The sequence below is a fragment of the Propithecus coquereli genome, unplaced genomic scaffold, assembly GCF_000956105.1.
Source record: "Propithecus coquereli isolate 6110/MARCELLA unplaced genomic scaffold, Pcoq_1.0 Scaffold3, whole genome shotgun sequence".
Lineage (NCBI taxonomy): Eukaryota > Metazoa > Chordata > Mammalia > Primates > Indriidae > Propithecus > Propithecus coquereli.
This window is the reverse complement of record NW_012148618.1, coordinates 14,297,122-14,317,725: the sequence shown is the minus strand read 5'-3', so window position 1 is coordinate 14,317,725 and position 20,604 is coordinate 14,297,122. Positions and strand designations below refer to the sequence as shown.

The window sequence follows — 20,604 nt, the reverse complement described above, 5'->3', positions numbered from 1 at the left end:
AAACAAAGAGAAGTCAACTTCTCAGCTAAGGCCCTGAAACCTGAGGAAGACATTATCCTTTGTTAGTGGAATTGGTTTTGCTTAAATAATTCCATATCAAAGCAGTACTTCAGTGAGAAGAAAACCGAACTGAAGATGAAGATTCTGAGCTCTCATCTTTTAAAATGCGATAATATTTTAATTTTCCAAGGAGGCCCAGATATTACAAACAAGCAGGTACTCTCAGTGGAGATTTTTCCGCGTCTTAATTTTGATCTTATCACTCCGAGTTTAAAACCTTTTGGTGGCTTCTCACTGCCCTAGATTAATATCCAAACTCCTATATATGGCATACAATGACTTCTGCATTCTGACCCTTACTCATTTCTCCAAAAGTATCTTTCACTGTTTCCAACTTCACATCCTCATTTCCAAACTACCCACAGTCCACCAGATGTGCCTTGCTTCTGCTGTCTCTCACCCCTGTGAATTTGGACTTGTGTTCTGCTTGTAACTGTGCACCTTTGTAACAAACACCTCCTCTTCCTGCGGGACCCAGCTCAAGCACCTCTTATCCACAAAGCCTTTTTCTAACTCTCCCTAGGGGATTAATACCTCCACCTTTAATAATATCTTTATTTAGTGCTTGAATTGTACTTTTTAAATGTGTATCCTTCACTAGTCAAGAGCTTCATGAAGGCAAGGACCATACTTTATTAATCCTTGTATCTTAGTTCCTAGCACAGTTCTTTAAACGGAGGGTAAATATTTACTGAATAAGACCTGAATCTTCCTTCTAACATCCCTCTCCTGCCTGGGTTGGCAATTCCTCAAAACATGACTCTGACAGTCAACATGGGAAGTTGTAAGAATCTCATCAAGAGGTTATACATGAATATGGCTTGCCTTTAAGAAACTTGCAAGTTTTTTGTAGGAGCTTCTTAAGTGATTTTGTATGGGGCATTGCAGTTAACAGCTGATTGAAGACTATGATAACTAGCCTCTCTGGCTATGTACTAATTTGGGTGATCATGCTCTGCTGGTGGTAGATAAGATAGCAGAATTCAGCAATAGACGTGGTAGGAAGCTTGGGCTCAGGTGTTATAAATTATAGCACAGCACAGCCAGACGACGCTGCAGTGTGCTAGTAGTTCCTGAACAAATGTTCACAGGTATGATAAGAACAGTATGGACAAAAGTTGAAACAGACCAGAGTGGCTTACAGCCAGCCAATTTTGTTTTGATCTTGTGTCATTCCAGAGAACTGAATGTTTTTGTTTATCACAAAATCAGAGAAAATGAGTATTTTTTTTTACTTTTCCCCAAAAAGAGGTACAACAGGTACCTTTATCATTTGGGAAAGTAGGAATTCACATATCATGTAAGACAAAATCCACATAGTCACATGAATATAGGACAGATTTGTTTAAGTATTACATACGAAAACAATTAGAGACCTTGTATTCACATGAATATTTCCAGTGATGAGAAATCCATAACTTATTTCACATGAATCACCAATGTAGTCACTGAAAGCTTGACACAGCTCCTGCTCTCTAGAGGTGTACATTTCCCCAAGAACAGGATCCCACCTGTTGCTGCACATGGCCCGTGTACTGTTCAATGAACTCCGTGAAGCGAATATAGTCTGTGCCGAGTCGGCAGAGTCGATTCAGGACGCTGGTTTCACTGGGGTGGAGAAATGGGAAGTCCTGCGACACCTGCAGGAAGAGGAACAATGCCACAAACACTGATGCCTGCTTGTCACTCTCTATGTTCTTTGGGACACTTCAAATATTTCAAACTATGTATTTATCTTTTCCCTTCTCAAGATGTCCACTTAAGTTGGTAAGTTCTGGGTAACAAAGGTATTTCCAAACCACTGTGAAGCTGTTCCCCATCCCCTAATTATTTGCTTTTTAAAACTGGTAACACATGGTAAAGAATTCAAACAATACAAAATGGTGTACATTAAAAATAAGTCTACCTCCCTAGAGGCAGCCACTCTTACTTGTTTCTTATGCAATCTTCCACGGATGGTCTACAAGGATATGGGGTTTTGACCTGGTTGCAACAAAGTCTCTTTAGCAATAGTGCTCAGACTGGGGTCTGTGGACTCCAAGGGTTTCTCAGACATATTCTTAGGATTTACAAACCGTCTGTGAAATTTTATATTTTTTTCATTAGAATAAGAATCTAAAATTAATGTAAACGTAGTGTAATCCGTAAAAGCACCTGGCCATATAAAATTAGTGTTACTTGTATTTGTATTTTTAATTTAAATGAAGGACAAATGACAGCCTAATATGCTATATAAAAGTTTCACAGCAGTTCAAGTAGAAAAAAGTAGTTGGATAATGTATTCATTCAATCAACTTTTTAAAATATTGTGGTAAAATATATATAACATCAACCATTTTAACTATTTTTAAGTATACAGTTCACTGGCATTAAGTACATTCACACTATTGTGCAACCATCACCACTATCCATCCCTGGAATTTTCCCCCCGCCAACTGAAACTCTGTACCAACTAAACACTAACTCCCCATTCCCCCAGCCCCCGCCAAACACCATTCTACTTTCTCTCTATGAATTTGACTGTTCTAGCTACCTTATCTAAGTGGAATCATTCAATATTTATCCTTTAGTGACTGGCTTATTTCACTTAGCATAATGTTCTCAAGGTTCATCCGTATTATAGCATGTGTCAGAGTTCCTTCCTTTTTAAGGCTGAATATTAGATTGTATATATTCAATACACACATTTTGTTTATTCATTCTTCCTTCAACGGACACTTGAGGTGCTTCCACCTTTTGGCTATTGTGAATAATGCTCTGTAAACATGGGTGTAAAAATGTCTGTTGAGGCTGGGCATGGTGGCTCACACCTGTAATCCCAGCACTTTGAGAGGCCAAGGTGGGAGGATCAGTGGAGGCCAGGAGTTTGAGACCAGCCTGGGCTACATAGTGAGACCCCATCTCTACAAAAAATACAAAATTTAGCCAGGCATGGTGGCGAACACCTGTAGTCCCAGCACTTTAAGAGGCCAAGCTGGGAGGATCACTGGAGGCCAGGAGTTTGAGACCAGCCTGGGCTACCTAGTGAGACCGCATCTCTACAAAAAATACAGAATTTAGCCAGGCATGGTGGCAAACATCTGTAGTCCCAGTTATTCAGGAGGCTAAGGTGGGAGGAGCTCGAGGTTACAGTTAACTATGCTCACGCCACTGTACTCCAGCTTGGGTGACACAGCAAGACCCTGTCTCCAAAAAAAAAAAGCCTGAAAGTCCCTCCTTTTACCTCTTTTGGATATATACCCAGAAGTGGAACTGCTAGATCATATGGTAATTCTATGTTTAATTTTTTGAGAAACGTCCATACCATTTTCCACAGTGGCTGCATCATTTTACAGTTTCACCAGCAATATATAAGGTTACTAATTTCTCTACAATCTCGCCAATACTTATTTTCTGTTTTTTTTTTAATAACAGTCATCCAAATGGATGTGAAAGTGGTGTCTCATTGTGGTTTTGATTTATATTTCTCTAATGATTAGTGATATTGTACATCTTTTCATGGGCTTATTGACCATTTGTATATCTTTTTTGGAGACTCAATCAACTTTTTTTTTTTTTTTTTTGAGACGGAGTCTCACTGTGTTGCCCGGGCTAGAGTGCTGTGGCGTCATCCTAGCTCACAGCAACCTCAAACTCCTGGGCTCAAGTGATCCTACTGCCTCAGCCTCCCAAGTAGCTGGGACTACAGGCATGCGCCACCATGCCCGGCTAATTTTTTCTGTATATTTTTAGTTGTCCGATTAATTTCTTTCTATTTTTAGTAGAGACGGGGTCTTGCTCTTGCTCAGGCTGGTTTCGAACTCCTGAGCTCAAACAATCCGCCCGCCTCGGCCTCCCAGAGAGCTAGGATTACGGGCGTGAGCCACCACGCCCGGCCTCAATCAACTTTTAATGAACATCTACTCTTTACCAGGCACTTGTGCTAACATTCTGAGATTAAAGAGTGAACAAAATCAGACACAGTTACTACTCCAAAGGAACTTAGCATATTATATATTCATATGAGTATTGTATTTTGTGGAGATAATCTTTTTATGACAATAAATGTGGTAATAAATAGGCAAAGAAGATTTTTCTCTGTTACTGAGTACATGATAATATGATTAGGAATCCATTTAATGTAGATTTTAATGATACAATGCTAATCATATCTTCAAGTTAATAACTTAACAAGTAACATGACATAGTACTTAACAACCTGGTCTTTGGAGCCAGACTCCCTGGGTTGGAATCCCTGAGTTGCCTTTTACTTGTCTGAAAGCTTAGGCAAGTTACTATACCTCTGTGCCTCAGGTTTCATACCTATAAAGTGGAGATAATAATTGTGAAGATTAAATAAACATGTAAAGCAAATGTGCCAAGCTCATAGCAAGTACTCAATATATATAAGCAATTTTTTGTTATTAACAAGACATCTCTACCCAGTTATCAAGTGATACCCCTGTGAAAATTGTCATTTCTTGTTGGTAGAGTTTTAGAAAAGTTCAAGATCTGATTATTCTGAAATGGCAAACAATACCTTGAAGTTACCGATACCATTTTGTATAATATATGTTGTACATACTTATATGAACAGGCTGAGAAACCCTGCATTAGAGTAATATTAATTTGAATTTATTGATTTGGTAGTTTTTTTATATTTAATTTATAAAAATATTTGGTTTTACATTTGTTTAAGAGCAATATGCTTGAGTTTATACCTAGCTTATTATGCATATATTCAATATAATAATTTTCATCAACATTGGGCATTCATGACAATTTTTCCCTTTATTCAAATGTGAAAAACACTGCTCTGCAGAAAATATGCAATATTTGTTGTTTTTGTCTTTTTTCCATAAATATCTAAACACCTGCTATGTGGCAGAAACTGTGCTAGGTGTTGCAGGTACATGAAAGAAGATCAATGCTGTCTTCGTCTCCCATGGGCAATCTATGTAGGAGAAAGACTATAAACAGGTAACAACAATAATTACGAGTTGTGATAAGTCGTATAAGGGAAATAAACAAGTTTCTGTGATCAGAGAATTTAAAATGTGGTCAGAGAAAGTTTTTCTGAGCAGTGACTTTAAGGCTGACACTTTAAGTATGAAAAGGAAGAAAATACCTGATTGAGATGATTGAGACTTTTTTATAAGAAAGGAAGGAAAGGAAAAGATGAATTACTTGTGGCTCTCTCCCCCGGCTCCCACCTCAGCTATTTTTCTGATACTGTGTTATCTCTTCTTATTCCAGATAGTCAAGCACCCACATACTTCCTGAACATTTCTTCCTATATGCTTGGCACTGTGCTAAGTTCTACAATGGAAAAGTGAAATACCAACTCAGTCTTCAAAGATCTACACAATGAAAAGTGACAATTTAGACTCCACCATACAAATCTCACCTCATTTATTTTTTTAAAAAAACTCACCTAAACTCCCAAACCCCAAATACACATTCATAAATAAGAAGAAGAATCTGTTCGATTGATAGGTTTTATAGAGTAAGAATGTACTTTTTCTGCTCTTCTACAGTCTATATTGCCAATTCTCCTAGGAATATGCATGACTTTGTGATCAGGCAGACCTATCTCGCCATTACCAAGATTAGCCAGCACAAAGCTCTCTGAGCTTCGGTTTGCTCATTTGTAAACTGCTAACAATACCTACGTGGCCAAGTTATTGAGAGCATTAGATAACATTACTGGAAGCAGAAGCAGATAAGAATAGTTCAGGTACTGAAGCCAGACAGACCTGGGTTCACAACGAAGCTCTGCTAATTACTAGCTATGTCTCCTGGTAATTATTTACCATTCTAAATCTGGGTTAATACGTAAAATGGATATAAGTTATGACGATTAAATGAGATAATGCATATACACAATATATAACGCTTCCTCCTCATACATTTCCTGGTTACATGAAAGCCCCCTACCAAGTTCTTCACCTAGGGCAGAAATGTCCTGAGAAAGGAGTAATGAGGGAAACACTACATGCTCTCGAATTCATTTTCTCATTCAACAAAAGTTTCTGAGCGCGTACTGGGTGTTTGGGTTCTGTGTATTTGGACCAGCCTTTAAAACTCACTCTGAAACAGAATACAAGCGAGAAAATAAATAGGAGAAAGTGCCTCCCTCACTTTTATATCGTTCCCCAGCAACTCTCGCTCAGACACCTCGCCCTTAGGCCCTGTCCTCGCTCCCCCACAAAGGCGGGGCCACCGGAGGCCAGCCCTCTGTTCCCCAGCCTGGGCCCAGCCCACTCCAGGTGTTTACATCGCCCTGAGGCCCCTGGGGCTCTGCCCTAAGTAGCCTGCGCAGGGGCACGCCCCCAGCCCTGCAAGCCCCGCCCCTCAGACTCCTCCCCCAGGCACAGGCTCTGCCCCACGCCTAACGCGCTCCCTCGTTCCCGTGCTCTGAGCCGGACAGTACCTGGAGGCCACTCCGTTTGTTCCAGGTGAAAATGGACCCTGGGTACCCGCTCAGAGCCAAGAGCAGTTCGTGGATCATTCCCACGGCGGACCTCGAGTCCCTAGCTGCGTCACCTCCTCCAGCGTCCCTCCAAGCAAACGCGGGGGCGAATGCTGCCCCTGCGACAAGCGCACAGGGTCCTGGGTCGGACGGTTTGTCTTGAATCAACCCACCGAGACAAATGATGCGGGAAGAGCGGACGGGAAGCGGGGAAGTGGTCGCGAGCCCCGGAAGCGCGCCCAGCTAGGCCACTCGCTTGCTCCCGCCTCAGCTCTGCGGAGATGAGTCGCGGGAGTTGCCCTCGCGCATGCGCCCTCGATGCCCCGAGTCGCCCACTCGGACTTCCGGTTTGGGAGCCGGACTGGGAGGCTGGGGCCGGACCCAAGTGGGTGAGGCTGGCCCGGGGACAGGGATGCGAGTGGGTTGAGGACAGCTCGCGAGGGAGACGGTTCCAGGGGTGGGCTGGAGGGTGCCCTCAGGGCGCCTTAGCCTGGTCAGAGGCCTCTGGAGGGACCGGACGACGGCTCCGAGAGTAACCCGGCCGGAGGGAGCGGAGACAAAGAGGCCGGAACCCTGCACCCGCCGCACCTAGAGCTGAGCCCTGCGCCCGCGACCCCGCAGCGCTCGGAGCCCTCGTCTAGCACCCGAGCTCGTCCTCAGGAAACCCATTCCTACTACTGCCCACTCGGACTACCTCTCTCCAACTCAGTGTGACTCTCCCCAAGCCCACCCGTTCCTCGCTTCAGGAGGCAAAATCAACTTCTCTCCGTGCGCGAGGTTTCCCGTTAGTAGCTCCCGAACCCTTGCTGAGCGGTTACTTCTGTGAGGGCAAAACAAAGACCCTTGAGGACTTGATTTTTGTCTGGGGTGGGAATTGGTAGTTGTGGCGTCTGAGGGGGCGGGGCGGACGCAGAGGGCCTTGGGAAGGACTGCGGAGGTACAGGGGGGAGATCAGCTGCCATCCGCTGGATAGAGGCTTTTTTGCCTTCAGCAGGATAGTGACTTTCCTTTAGATCCTCTTGAGCTCCAGGTTTCCCATATGGTTCGAACTCATTGTGCAACATTGATCAGGGAAATTAAATGGGATCAGACTTGAGGGGGGGGTGGGAGAGGAGCAGACAGTACTTTATATCCCCTGCTGCTTCCTGGGGGCCGCTCTGGAAAATCACCCAGAAATGCAGCTTTTGAAAGCTCTCTCTTCATACTCACTGTTGGCTTGCTGCCCTGAAGATGGTGCTACCTCATATGGCCACTTGGAGCATATGGGAAGTCAGGCCAGCTCTGGCAAGACTTTAGACATATGAATATATTCCTTCTGATAGTGCCATCTCTCTCTACCCTAGGAAGAAACTCCTCTTATAGAGGAGAGACACTCATCTGCAGGTGATTCTCCAAGGACATGGGAAGATAGGTGTAAGCCCTGGAACCCAGACCCTTAAGTGGAGGGAAGCTGCTTTCTGCTGTGAATGATGGCCAAACCCACCCTGAGAGGGAATGGCACTAACTCTGAGACCTTCAGACAGCGCTTCAGGAGATTCCATTACCAGGAGGTGGCTGGGCCCCGGGAGGCTTTCAGCCAACTCTGGGAACTTTGCTGTCGGTGGCTAAGGCCGGAGGTGCGCACCAAGGAGCAGATTGTAGAATTGTTGGTGCTAGAGCAGTTCCTGACCATCTTACCTGGGGAGATCCAGAATTGGGTACAGGAGCAATGTCCAGAAAGTGGAGAGGAGGCAGTGACTCTGGTGGAAGATTTAGAAAGAGAGCCTGGAAGACCTGGATATTCGGTGAGAAGGGAGGGGGAATTCAGAAGTGTGAGACTGGGAAGGGGCAAGGATAGAGGGTCAAATTAAGGTATAGACAGGCTTAAAGAGGGGCATAGTCTCCCTTGCTGATACTTATACTTCTGGTCTGGACCAGGTAACTTTTTCAGATAGTGCTTGTCTGGAGATGCTACCTGGGTGTACCTTTGCCTACCTTGTCATGAGTTTTTCCTAGTTTCCCAGTTTCTTACATAATAGGGAAGAAAGGGCAATTTTTTTTTTCCCAGCCTGTAGTTGGGTTTACTCTTTTGATCTTTTCCTTCTGGAGTTCCAGCTGTTCTAAGGTAATGGTAATGGAATAAAACCCTTGTTGGCTTTAACCTCCCCCACCCCTAACCATGGCTTTAACCTCCCCCACAACCCTAACCATGTCCCAGAAGGATGATCTCTTTTGGGGTATTAAACAATCTCCTCTGGGAATGCCCCTCATTATGACCTTGCAGTGACAATTAATGGGGGTTGTTTCTAGGTCACAGTCTCTGTGAAGGGGCAGGAAGTGCGCTCGGAGAAGATGACACCCCTGAAATCATCACGAGAGTTATTAAGTGTTCGGCAGGAGTCAGTGGAACCCCAGCCCAGGGGTGTACCCAAGAAAGAGAGGGCAAGAAGCCCAGACCTGGGACCACAGGAGCAGATGACCCCAAAGGAGAAGCTCAGACCTTTTCAAAGGAGCGGTGAGGAGTAGATTCATATGGGAAGATAGAGTGCCCACTAAGTTGGGAAGTAGGGTTGGGAATAGTGAATGGGAAAGGGATTTCAGGAATAAGTGGAAACTGTAGAGTATATGGTTGCTGGGGACCTCCTGAAAACATGTAGGTTAGCCCTCGGGTACAGTAAGTATTCTTATGTTACCTCTTTTGACAAGTCTGGCTAGAGAATGACTCCCGAGTTTTTATCCTTTTATCCCTGTTTTACTACTTGGTAATGATGATAGTAGGTCCCTGTTTTCTAGATAAAAATTGTTTTCTATACTTGAAGGCACATCTTCGTTTTAGTTGTTTTCCTTCTCTGAATTAAACTATATTTGTTTCTTTACCCTTTCCCCAGAAGATCCATTCTTTAGACCTAAGTTTTCGTTACTTTGGAACCTTTAAGTTCTTCAAGTATTATGTTAATTGTACAGAACTAAATTATGTATTATTCTAGTCAAAGTCTGTTAGATAGAGGTAAGAATTTTACTTCAGAATTTTGCAATATCTTCTTTCAGTATAGCCCAACTTTTGATTATATGATTTTTAGTCATCTGGTAACTCCCAGGAGTCTCATAGCTTTCCCCATTGCCTTTGTACCTAGTTGTTGCTTATACTTGTGCTTGATTTTGTAGAACTTGTTTTTCTTCTGTTGAACTCTGTGTTGTATGGTTTTTTCTTTGCTCATTTCATTTAAAACTTGTTGAGGTTGTTTTGAATTCTGATCTTATCCGAGACAACAGCCTTCTCAGCAGGTTTGGTAATGGTCTCTGTTTAACCATCCAGATGAAATCCCTCAACCTCACACACAGACTTGCAGGATTGATCAGTTTTTGAACACCTACCATGTGTTCAACACTTGCAGGGCACTCTGCAACAAGAAAAGGTTTTTATCTTCAAAGAGCTTATAATATGCTTGAGTACACAACAGCAGACTATAAATATACACTGAACTGAACTGTATTGAAACAATGCCAAAGATGACTTGGTTCAATTGTGTGAGTACTATAGAGATTTGGCAGAGTGGGAGATGAAGGTCGGCTGATGGAAGGCTTCTTGGGGGCACTGGCAAATACAGCTTCTTGAAAAATGGGTTGAATTTGGATAGGACGAAGGGAGTTAAAGGAAAGGCACACAGTGATGAACAGACATGTGCTGTGTTTTAGAGAAAAGAGTCTGACAGAAATGGGTAGTGCATGGTAGGCACTAAGCTTAAGGTTCAGCAGGAAAGCATGTGAGCTGAGGAAGCAAGAGCCTGCGGTTAGAGCACAGTGATTGCTGCAGTTATCCAGGTGTGTGAGGATAAGGAGTCTGGACTTAGATGGTGGCAGTAGGAATGGAGAGGAAGGACATACTAAGGGGAGCACCTTTAGAACTTGGTGTGAGGGAAACAGATGAGTTGAAGACGATCTCCTCTTCCCCCCTCCTTGAAATCACTCTGAGTTTAATTCTCTAGCCCCAGGTACAGAACAACAGGAGACAGGTGATGACTTCCCAGTTAGGACCTGCCTGCCTACAAGTGGTCATGAGGGCTAGGGAGCTACTTGGAATAGAATTATCTGCTCTGAACACAGAACAGAACTTTTTCCTCTCTTGTCACCCTGCTCTGGAAAATAAAGTATTTCTCATCTTTTGAGGTTTCCTGTATTTTCCCCACTTTGTTCAACCCACTGAACTTTCTGAAACCACTTCCCTAGACACTTTCTTTATAATCCTCTTGGATAAAAAAGGCAGGACTGAATTCAGAGTTTTTTTAATGATCAGTCCAAACTATGATACCTTTTTGTTTGCTTCCCTGCAAGCAGGATTTCCATTTCCTAAATCCGGTGTGGTCTCCAGATTGGAGCAAGGAGAGCCATGGATCCCAGATCTGCTGGGCTCCAAGGAGAAAAAACTCCCGAGAGGCAGCCACACAGGAGATAAACGAGTGCATGCTGATCTGTTACCATCCAAAAGAGAGAGAAGAAGCTGGGTAGAACAAGATCACTGGGGCTTTGAGGATGAGAAAGTGGCAGGTGTGCACTGGGGCTATGAAGAGACCAGAACTCTCCTCGCAATTCTCAGCCAGACTGAGTTTTATGAGGCTCTCCGAAACTGTCATCGAAACAGCCAAGTGTATGGGGCTGTGGCTGAGCGGCTCCGGGAGTATGGCTTCCTCCGGACCCTGGAACAGTGTCGGACCAAGTTCAAAGGTCTCCAGAAGAGCTATCGGAAAATCAAGAGTGGCCACCCACCTGAGACCTGTCCCTTCTTTGAAGAGATGGAAGCCCTGATGAGTGCCCAGGTCATTGCCCTGCCCAGTAATGGCCTGGAAGAGGCAGCCTGTCACTCTGGACTGGTGGGCAGTGATGCTGAGACTGAGGAGCCAGAGCAGGGGGGCTGGCAGCATGAGGAGGGAGCAGAAGAGGCTGTGGCCGAGGAGTCTGACAGTGATGAAGTGGATCTGGAGGGGCCCCCGCAGGACCCTGACAACTCATCTGCACCTGTCCTGTTTAGAAGCCCAAGTGGTAAGAAATTTTTCTTCTTGTGGTTTTGGGATTAGACTTGGGGAACAGTGAGACTGGATGTGTAGTCAGGAAGCTCAATGTCACCTGCCAGGGTCACAAGAAGCATTTCTTAATTCTATGTATATTTCATTCTCTTGTGGGAAAATCAGTGAGATAATAGGGAATAAATTTAGACTTTTGAAAGAAATACCTTCAGAAAATTCAGAGTCTTGAAAAGGAATATCATTCTTTCCATTTCTTTATTAAAATATTTTTTTCCTGATTATAAAATCATTGCAGGCTCACTGAGAAAAATGTGGCACTATATTGTCTTTAAGGGGAACTAGTGTTTATTGAGCACCTCATTTGAACTTGGTGCTTTAAATATTTTATCTTTTATTCTCCCAAATCTCAAAGTCAGTTTATTATGTGTTCATTTTTACTTAGAATAGTACAGTGAAGAATTGCCCAAAGTTGGGGAAACATTTTGTAAGTCTTCTCTCTGATATTCACAATATGTGCTGGCATTTTAACAGGAGCAAGAAGTCCTAATCAACAAGCAACAAAGCTTGTTTAACACTCTATGTTGAAATGTTTTTGCCTATGGAATCCTTTTAAAAGGATTATCAACCTATTATTGTTGATATAATTTGTACAACTATGCTGTTATGGGAAGAGCACCGAAGTATGATTCAGGAGGCTTAGATTCTAATCCTGGTGATCACTAATCAGCTGGGTGACCTTGGGCAGTTATCTAACCATTGTAAGTTTCCATTTCCTCAACTGTAAAGTTGGGCATGGCAGCAGTACTACATCTCTCAAGTTGCTGTTCCTTTGTGAACAGTGATCTTTCCCTTCAATTTTTTATTTATATATGTGGTTAGTTCTGTTCTAGCCTTGTCTTCTGCTTTTTCTTTTCTCTTTTTTCTTCATTCTTTTTCTTTTATTAATCACTGACATAAATATATGTAGGTTAATCACAAACACGGCACATATGCTAAATGCTATTTCATTATCTTTGTCCTTTTCATCATTTTTGTTGCTTTTTCTTGTCTTCTATTGGGTCATTAAAAATGAAATGTCCAATTTCGAATCAAAAGTTTAGTTTATTATATCTCAAGCAAGAACCAGTAAAATTAATCAAAGTATGTGTCTGTACTATTGACACAGTTTTGTCATCTTAACGGCAGCTTGTTTATGCCAGCAGGGAAGCCTGGAGAGCGAGTAGGAATGAAATCCAAAAGGTGTTTTCCACAGCTTGTTGAGAATTGAATATTTTTCCCTACAAGAAGTGGTCCAAAGTGTGGAAGAAGTGGTAGTCAGTGGTGCAAGGTCTGATGAATATGGTGGATGACAGAGTTTCCAAGTCTAGCCTCTAGTTTGAGCAGCATTGTTTGTACGACATGTGGTCGAGCATTGTCTTGTAAGAGGATTGGCCTGTTGACCAGTCTCAGTTGCATAATCGCAAACATCCTCATCATTTCATCCAGTTGGTTGCAGTAGACATCTGCTGAAATTGTTTGACCAGGTTTCATGAAGCTGTAATGGATAATAGCAGCACTGGCCCACCAAACAGACACCATTAGCTTTTTTTTGATAAATATTCGGTTTTGGACTGTGTTTCGGCACTTCATCTTATCCAACCATTGTGCTGAATGCTTGCAATTGTCAAAAAGAATCCATTTTTTATCACATGTAACAATATGGTGTAGAAATGGTTCACCTTTATGTCATGACAGTAAAGAAAGGCAAGCTTCAAGACAAGGTTTCTTTTCTGATGTTTAATTCATGCAGAACCTGTTTATCCAGCTTCTTTACCTTGCTGATTTGTTTCAAATGGTCCAATATTGTTGGAATAGTAATGTCAAACCTTGCTGCTAATTCATGCATAGGTTGAGATGGATTTGCTTCCACTACAACTTTCAGCTCATCATTATCCCCCTTGGTCTCAGGTCACCCATGTGGCTCATTTCCAAGAATAAAATCACCAGAACGCAACTTCTCAAACCATAGACGTAATGTGTGTCCATTAGCCGCATCCTTCCCAAACACTTCATTGATATTTTGAGCTGTCTGCACTGCATTGGTTCCACAACAGAACTCATATTCAAAAATAACATGAATTTTTGGCTTATCCATGGTTTCACAAAAATTGCTCTAAAAGAAAATGTGAAAGATGATCACAAGCCCAACTATGCATTTGAAAGACTGAGGATGTACCTTCACAATAAAAATAAAACAAGAAGTGTCAAAATGGAATGTCAGATATCAGCTGTCAAACTTAGTACTTAAGGAAGTCGGACATTTCATACTTAATAACCTAATACTTTCTTTCTTGTTCTTCTTTACTCGCAGAGAGTGGATGATAATGGAAGAAATCTAACCTCTGCTGGCTCTCAGGTGGTAGGAAGTCTCTCTGAAACTGCCTTCCCTCTACCTTGAGCACCTTCAGGGAGCAGAGACTATAATCACCTTGACGTTGCTTTCCTGAAAGTGCTGCCCAGGTGGGGGACCTGCAGCGCTAGCATGTGTTCAGGCCTGAAGATACTGTCTGCTCTTGCTTCTTTCTTCATTCCAGCTTCTGCCAGAGATGCATGCTTATAAGGTCCTTATCTTGTGCCCTTCAGGTCTTTGCTATTGCTGGGCTGGCTTATTTGAGATGGCAAGTGAAGAAAGGCCATAATAGGGATTAGGCAGCAGTGTGTTTCTGAAAGAGGCAGTTCCTTGGAGTTTTAAGTTATTCTTTGGGGAACTGAATTCATAAGGAAGTAGGGCTGGTGGAAAAAGAATGATCAGAGAAATTAGGGATGACTTGTGGCTGACAGTGATTTATTGGGGTCTTCTTCCTCTGACCAGTGATTCTTCTAGTTAGGATCAGAATTCCAGGAAAAACTACTAAAAGGTTGGGAAAATGCATTCTATACACTTGCCTCAGTATACATAATGACTGTTTCAGTGATTAGGTGGAAAGCCTTTCTTTTTATATGGCTAAACAATTTATGAATAAAGCTCTTTGTGAAATTGCTAAAGGATATAGAGAAGCAAAACATTCTATAATGAGTTTGTTTAGATTTTGGAAACCTGAAGTATTTTTACTTTTTCACCTAGGAACCCAAGCTTAGGTGATTTTTTGTGATGCAGATGATAGGACTGAGAAATTGAAGTTACAAAGCTCTGGATTGGGTGGTGCTGAAATTTCTCTTCTGGTGGCAGGTGTACACTGGGGCTATGAAGAGACCAAGACTTACCTTGCAATTCTTAGTGAGACTCAGTTTTACGAAGCCCTCCGAAACTGTCACCGCAACAGCCAGCTGTATGGAGCAGTGGCTGAGAGGTTATGGGAATATGGCTTCCTTAGGACCCCGGAGCAGTGTCGGACCAAGTTTAAAAGCCTACAAACCAGCTACCGGAAAGTCAAGAATGGCCAAGCACCAGAGACCTGTCCCTTCTTTGAAGAGATGGATGCTTTGGTGAGTGCTCGGGTTGCTGCCCCACCCAATGATGGCCAGGAAGAGACAGCTTCTTGCCCCATCCAGGGGACCAGTGAGGCTGAAGCTGAGAAGCAAGCTGAGGAGGCAGAAGAGGCCATAGAGGAAGATTCTGATGATGATGATGAAGAGGATACTGAGATACCCCCAGAGGCTGACATAACTCGGGCTCCAGTCTTATTCCAGAGCCCCAGTGGTAAGATTCTTTCACTTCTTAAGGTATAAATAGCAAAGGGAGGGCAGTAGGATTTAGAAGAAAAGTCATCAGATTGAGGATGGCCTCTAGACCCAGCTTTCATGGATTCTTCTTATGACCACCCATGTTTCTTGTCTATTCAAGCAGCTCAGTGAGGGGATACAAATTATTTATGTGACTTTGCTCCTCACACTATAGCACCAATCTGAGATAGTTGCAGACTTTGTAAATTTGCTGTCATCTGTGTGTGAGCTGCTAGGTTTCCAGCCAGTTTACCTAACAGGGAATCTGAAAACTAACATTTTCAAGTAGCATATTGTACCCATAGTAGGATGAAGGTGATTTTAAAAGTTCATACTCATTTATATGTTTTTCTTCTGTCTCCTTTATTCACATACGTGAACAATTGATAACCCTTTTCTTCAGACACACTTTTGCAAAAGTCTGAGGTTTCTGAGGGAACTGACCCTTTGTATCTTAGCTGCTCTGTAAGAAAAAAACACTTTAGAATGGCTTCCTTCCTTGTGGGAAGAAGAGTTCTGATTTTGGAATCATACATGTACATGTATGTGAATCTGGGATCTGTTGTTTATTAGCTGAATGACTTGGAGCAAGTTACTTAACCCCCAAGTTTGCTTATCTATGTAGACCTCCCTCATAGGGTCGATGTGAATGGAGTACTGTGGTACAGCACCTAGCTCAGTGCCTAGGTGTGTAGTCGGTATTCGGTAAATACTAGTTTTCATTTCCCTAAGTCCTTCAGATGAGCATTCTGTAAGTGTGTTCCATGGGATATCAATATATTCTACTAAAAATGGCTATTAGGTTTGGGAAATACTCATCTTGGAGGCTTATAATACATAATGACATATTTAAGGTTCTGAGTTTTCATTTAATCTAGTGAATCTTTATTTCATGCAACGTCTCATAAGGCTTTTGGGTGGAAATACTTCTTTAGGGGGTACATAGGCTGACACTCAGCATTCTTTTGCTCTTAGATTTAGTCCAGGGAATTTGGGATCCAGAATTTACCTGAAATATCTGAATAAGTACCAATTCTCATAGTCTAGGCCCAAAGAAGCCTGGCATTTGTTCCTAGTGAAAGACACTAAGTATTTTTCTGCTCTGGTTTTTTTTTTTTTTTTTTTTTTTACAGAGTCTCACTCTATTGCCCTGTGTAGAGTATAGTGGTGTCATTATAGTTCACTGCAACCTCAAATTCTTAGGCTCAAGCCATCCTTCTGCCTCAGCCTCCCAAGTAGCTGGGACTACAGGCATGTGCCAGGACACCCAGCTAATTTTAAAATAGATGGGGTCTTGCTTTTGCTCAGGCTGGTCTCGAACTCCTGAGCTCAAGCAATCCTCCCATCTCAGTCTCCCAGAGTGCTAGGATTATAGGCGTGAGCCACTGCACCTGGCCTTCTACCCTGTTTTTATTTCCAACATATAAAGGGATGTGAGGGGAAGGGGACTCACGAAGCTCTTTCTGGATATAAAAGTTCCCCCAAAGGTTTTCCTTAACATTCCCTTCTAATCCGTGTAGTTACCAGCAAAGAACATTAACAATAATACCATGATAGGCCTGAAATATGGCAAAAATATAGCAATAGAAAGTGTCTTTCCTATATAAACATGGTGATAGTGTTTTCTAAAACCTGGTGAGTTTTCCTTGCTGTACTGAGAGGATTTTCTGAAGATCATGTATATCCAAGAAGGATTAAAAGAATATATTGATCAGCCCCTGTGTAGATGAGAAACATGTAATACTAAGTAGAGAAGTAAAACACTGGAATTTTAATAAAGGTAGTTATTTGGGATCTATCTAGAGCTCCCTAACTTCTATCTTAAATTACCTAATGTAATACTTGTTTTTCTCGAGTTTACTTTGTCCTGGCACATATAACTAAGGAAATAGATAACAATTTAAATTCTGTTCTTCTATCAGGTTTTGAGGCTGGATTTGAGAATGAAGAGAATACAAAACGGGATATTTCTGAGGAAGTACAGCTGCACAGGACACTACTTGCAAGGTCTGAAAGGAAAATTCCCCGTCATCTTAATCAAAGTAAAGGCAGTGAGAGTGAATGTAGACCAGGAAGACAATGGGAAAAGATCCCAGGGGAGAAAAGAGTAAAACTGACACTCCCAGAGAAGAGTTTGGGTAAAGTCGTAAGTCATCAGAGACCTTGCTTGGGAGAGAGACCCTGTAAATATCTCAGATATGACAAAAACTTCAGCCCAAACTCCCTTCTCATGCATCAGCTACCCCACCAGCTAGAAAATCCATATAAATGTGCCGACTGTGGGAAAAGCTTCAGTCGGAGTGCACGCCTTATTAGACACCAGAGAATCCACACTGGAGAGAAGCCTTATAAGTGTCTTGACTGTGGGAAGAGTTTCCGTGACAGTTCAAATTTTATCACCCATAGGAGAATCCACACAGGAGAGAAACCTTATCAATGTGGTGAGTGTGGGAAACGCTTCAATCAGAGCTCAAGCCTGATAATTCACCAGAGAACCCACACAGGAGAAAAGCCCTATCAATGTGAAGAGTGTGGAAAAAGCTTCAATAACAGTTCTCATTTTAGTGCACATCGGAGGATACATACAGGAGAGAGACCCCATGTGTGTCCTGACTGTGGAAAGAGTTTCAGTAAGAGCTCTGACTTACGTGCACATCATAGAACTCACACAGGAGAGAAACCCTATGGGTGTCATGATTGTGGCAAGTGCTTCAGTAAAAGCTCTGCCCTTAATAAGCACCGAGAAATCCATGCACGAGAAAAGCTTCTGTCATAGTCAGCACCTAAGTAAGCCCCTGAGGGTATATAAAGAGCCTCAATAAATGTATTGTTTGGAAAGTCTTCCAATAGTGAGATCCATCTCCTGTTCTGTGCCCAGCTAGCTTAGGATACTCTTCAGGATTTATGCCACTGTTTGTTCCTTATGTTTTTCCTGGATCTAGAGTCAAATCCCCAAGGCAGTTGTCTTAAGAATGAAAGTAAAATTTCCATCCCTCTCCGTGCCTGCATCTGAATTGATAACATCTTTTCCCTCTCAGTGCCTATGGTGTTCCCTCAATAAAGCAGAGAGGACATGGTAGTAGATCCTATGAATTTGATATGCATCCTTCTTTACTCATCCTGTCATCCAGCTGCATTTTGACTGGAAAAACCCATCACAGCAGCATTTCTGGGAGAAGTTGTGAGACTGCTCATTAAGTGGGTCTAGCTCTTCTTCATACAATAATGGAAATGCTACAAAGAATGACTCTTCCTACTCAATCCTGTGCTCAGAATGACATATTTGTCAGGCATATTCTTCATTTACCTTAAAGGAGAGTTTAATGTCCATCTTGGCTCTGCCCCATCAATCATCTTTTTCAGAACTAGGTATTCTATATGGCGAAATAATGTAAACCTTGTATAAATACTGAGGTGTAAACCCTGGATTTCTTAAGTTTCTTCTAAGTCCTAGAGGAAGGATTCGAATAGAATAATACTACATTTACAGGATCTAGTTTGATTTTTCTTTTTGTCCAATCTCATCTGAATTTCATCTGTCCCGTGTGGTCCAGAAGCCAAAGAACAAACCATCTGGATGTGGTGATAGGGAATGCAGTTAAAGCTGCCAACAGGGAATTGTCCATATTCCACAATCCAAACACTTAGTATGGTGTTATGCCCCCCATAGGTGCTCAGTACTAACCTACAATAAGCTGAAGCCACTGCTGCATTCCCTGTATTGGAAAAACAGGCCACTCTGTGCCAACAACCCTTTACCCAAATGGCAGGGAAGATGGATTATCTGTGGTCAGTGGAGCTACCAATCTATACATGTATGTATACACACACCCACCCACACACATTCAGTCTGTATACAATTAAAAGCAGCTCTTCAAACAAGTGTAATTACTGGTCTTATAACCAAATAGCATTGAATTAATTGCCCATATGTTCATAGTAGTATGATGAACCCTGTACAGCACAAGTTAAATAGACCCTGTCCTTGCCCTTACGGTCTAAAACATGATAATGACGTGGACAAATAAGTACACGTGTATAGTTGCAACAGTTTTAGGGAAATCTAGAAAGCTGGGTAGTAACATTATCCATAAATGTTATGATCCAGTGCATTAGAGTCTGGTATAAGAAAAATCTGGGAGGTATTTTCTTCTCTTTATTCAGGAAGGCTTCATGAAGCAGGAAGTATTAAAAGGGGGGGAAGTTACGGGGTAAATTAGGGTAGGATGAACTTTCCAAAACTAGTTGCAAAATTAAGTGTTGGGTAGGTCACAGAAAATGGGGGAGCAAGCTGTTTTGTGTAAATGGAGCAAAGAGCAAAGGACAGACTGTAAGGATGGTTAGATAAAGCTTGGAGCAACACAAAACTTGACGATGGTATCATGAGCTTTGCAGTAGGCAGAGAATCAATTTAGCTGAAACATGGAGTGCCAGAGGCAGACCGCAAGGGGGGACACCCATCGTTGAGAGTAAATAAGGTACTGTGCATACTTACTGCTAAGGAAACAGCTGGCACTGGGGGGCAATGAGCAGTTTTAGGGGACTAGCTCCTATGGGAGACGAAGGTCAGAAGCAGTAGTATCTATTAAACATATTTTGGTGGGCAGGTCAGAGTAAAGATGAACATGGCCAGATGTCCAAGACATGGGATAAGAAGCTGTTTCACATCGATATTTAATTAGAATCCTGTGGCTGGAATGAGATCTGAGAGAGAAGGAGAGAGACAGAATATTCGATAATTCATAGTTTACTGTTGTTAGATTAATTAGGGTTCTGGTGTTGAGGGATCCTAACACAAAAAAATCTAACATTAGGAATTATGGGAAAATGGTATCTCAATTATGTTGCCTAAGCAGACAGGAAGGTACAAGAAACACCAGTCTAAAAGCAAAGTCTCAGGATCTGAGATGGTGTAGGAAGTGTGCTGTAATGTCAAATAAGAGATTATTGTCTTTAGTATATCTCTATATAGTCTGCGGGAAAAGCATGGGTTCTGGTATCAACCGATATGAGTTGTGGCTCCAGATGTCTTGTGTGGACATCAACCTGCCTCTGTTTCCCTTTCTGTAAAGTAGAGTAATGTTTACATCTAATCTGCCTCTCAGGGATACCATGTTAATAAAAATTATGTCTATAAAGTGCCTGGTGTTTCTTCAGGTGTTCTTGTATATATATGCAAATTATGATCATGGTGGTGGTAGGAAAAGATAAATCTTTACCTGCTTGCTTTGGCTCCCTGTGTGAGGTTAGACGTATGCCTGTCTAAATCTTTATGTTCTAGGCAGAGGAACAAATTAGGATGTAGTGAAAGAAATTAGAATAAAAGTCCTTCCTTGGTATCTGTATCCATATCCACAATCCATTAGGGCCCGTGATAACTGGGCACGGAGA

At 42.3% G+C, this 20,604-nt stretch overlaps 2 protein-coding genes across 3 annotated transcripts in view; one reads left to right on the top strand and one right to left on the bottom strand.

The window, feature by feature from the left end:
- TUBGCP4 (tubulin, gamma complex associated protein 4) overlaps window positions 1-6,835 on the bottom strand; it is a 32,135-nt gene extending 25,300 nt beyond the window's left edge. For both annotated transcript variants that reach the window (XM_012649431.1, XM_012649430.1), the window contains exons 1-2: window positions 6,473-6,835; window positions 1,572-1,700 (exon numbers count right to left, since the gene is read on the bottom strand). In XM_012649431.1, coding sequence (XP_012504885.1) covers window positions 1,572-1,700; window positions 6,473-6,550 — 207 coding nt within the window. In that variant the 5' untranslated portion in view covers window positions 6,551-6,835. The remainder of the gene's footprint in view (window positions 1-1,571; window positions 1,701-6,472) is intronic.
- A 40-nt stretch (window positions 6,836-6,875) lies between these two features.
- On the top strand, window positions 6,876-18,060 carry ZSCAN29 (zinc finger and SCAN domain containing 29). Its single transcript, XM_012649489.1, has 6 exons — window positions 6,876-7,295; window positions 7,855-8,295; window positions 8,801-9,005; window positions 10,826-11,527; window positions 14,720-15,190; window positions 17,136-18,060. Exons 2-6 carry the CDS (start codon window positions 7,978-7,980, stop codon window positions 17,987-17,989), a joined length of 2,550 nt encoding a protein of 849 aa, XP_012504943.1. The 5' UTR covers window positions 6,876-7,295; window positions 7,855-7,977; the 3' UTR covers window positions 17,990-18,060.
- Window positions 18,061-20,604: the final 2,544 nt, after the last annotated feature.

What these genes read in the sequence shown, in the direction of transcription:
- ZSCAN29 (XM_012649489.1), top strand. Translation starts at nt 7,978, where the DNA reads ATGATGGCCAAACCCACCCTGAGAGGGAATGGCACTAACTCTGAGACC. An exon ending in CAGACCTTTTCAAAGGAGCG is followed by an intron (nt 9,006 to 10,825) that starts GTGAGGAGTAGA and finishes CCCTGCAAGCAG; the next exon opens with GATTTCCATTTCCTAAATCC. An exon ending in CTTATTCCAGAGCCCCAGTG is followed by an intron (nt 15,191 to 17,135) that starts GTAAGATTCTTT and finishes TTCTTCTATCAG; the next exon opens with GTTTTGAGGCTGGATTTGAG.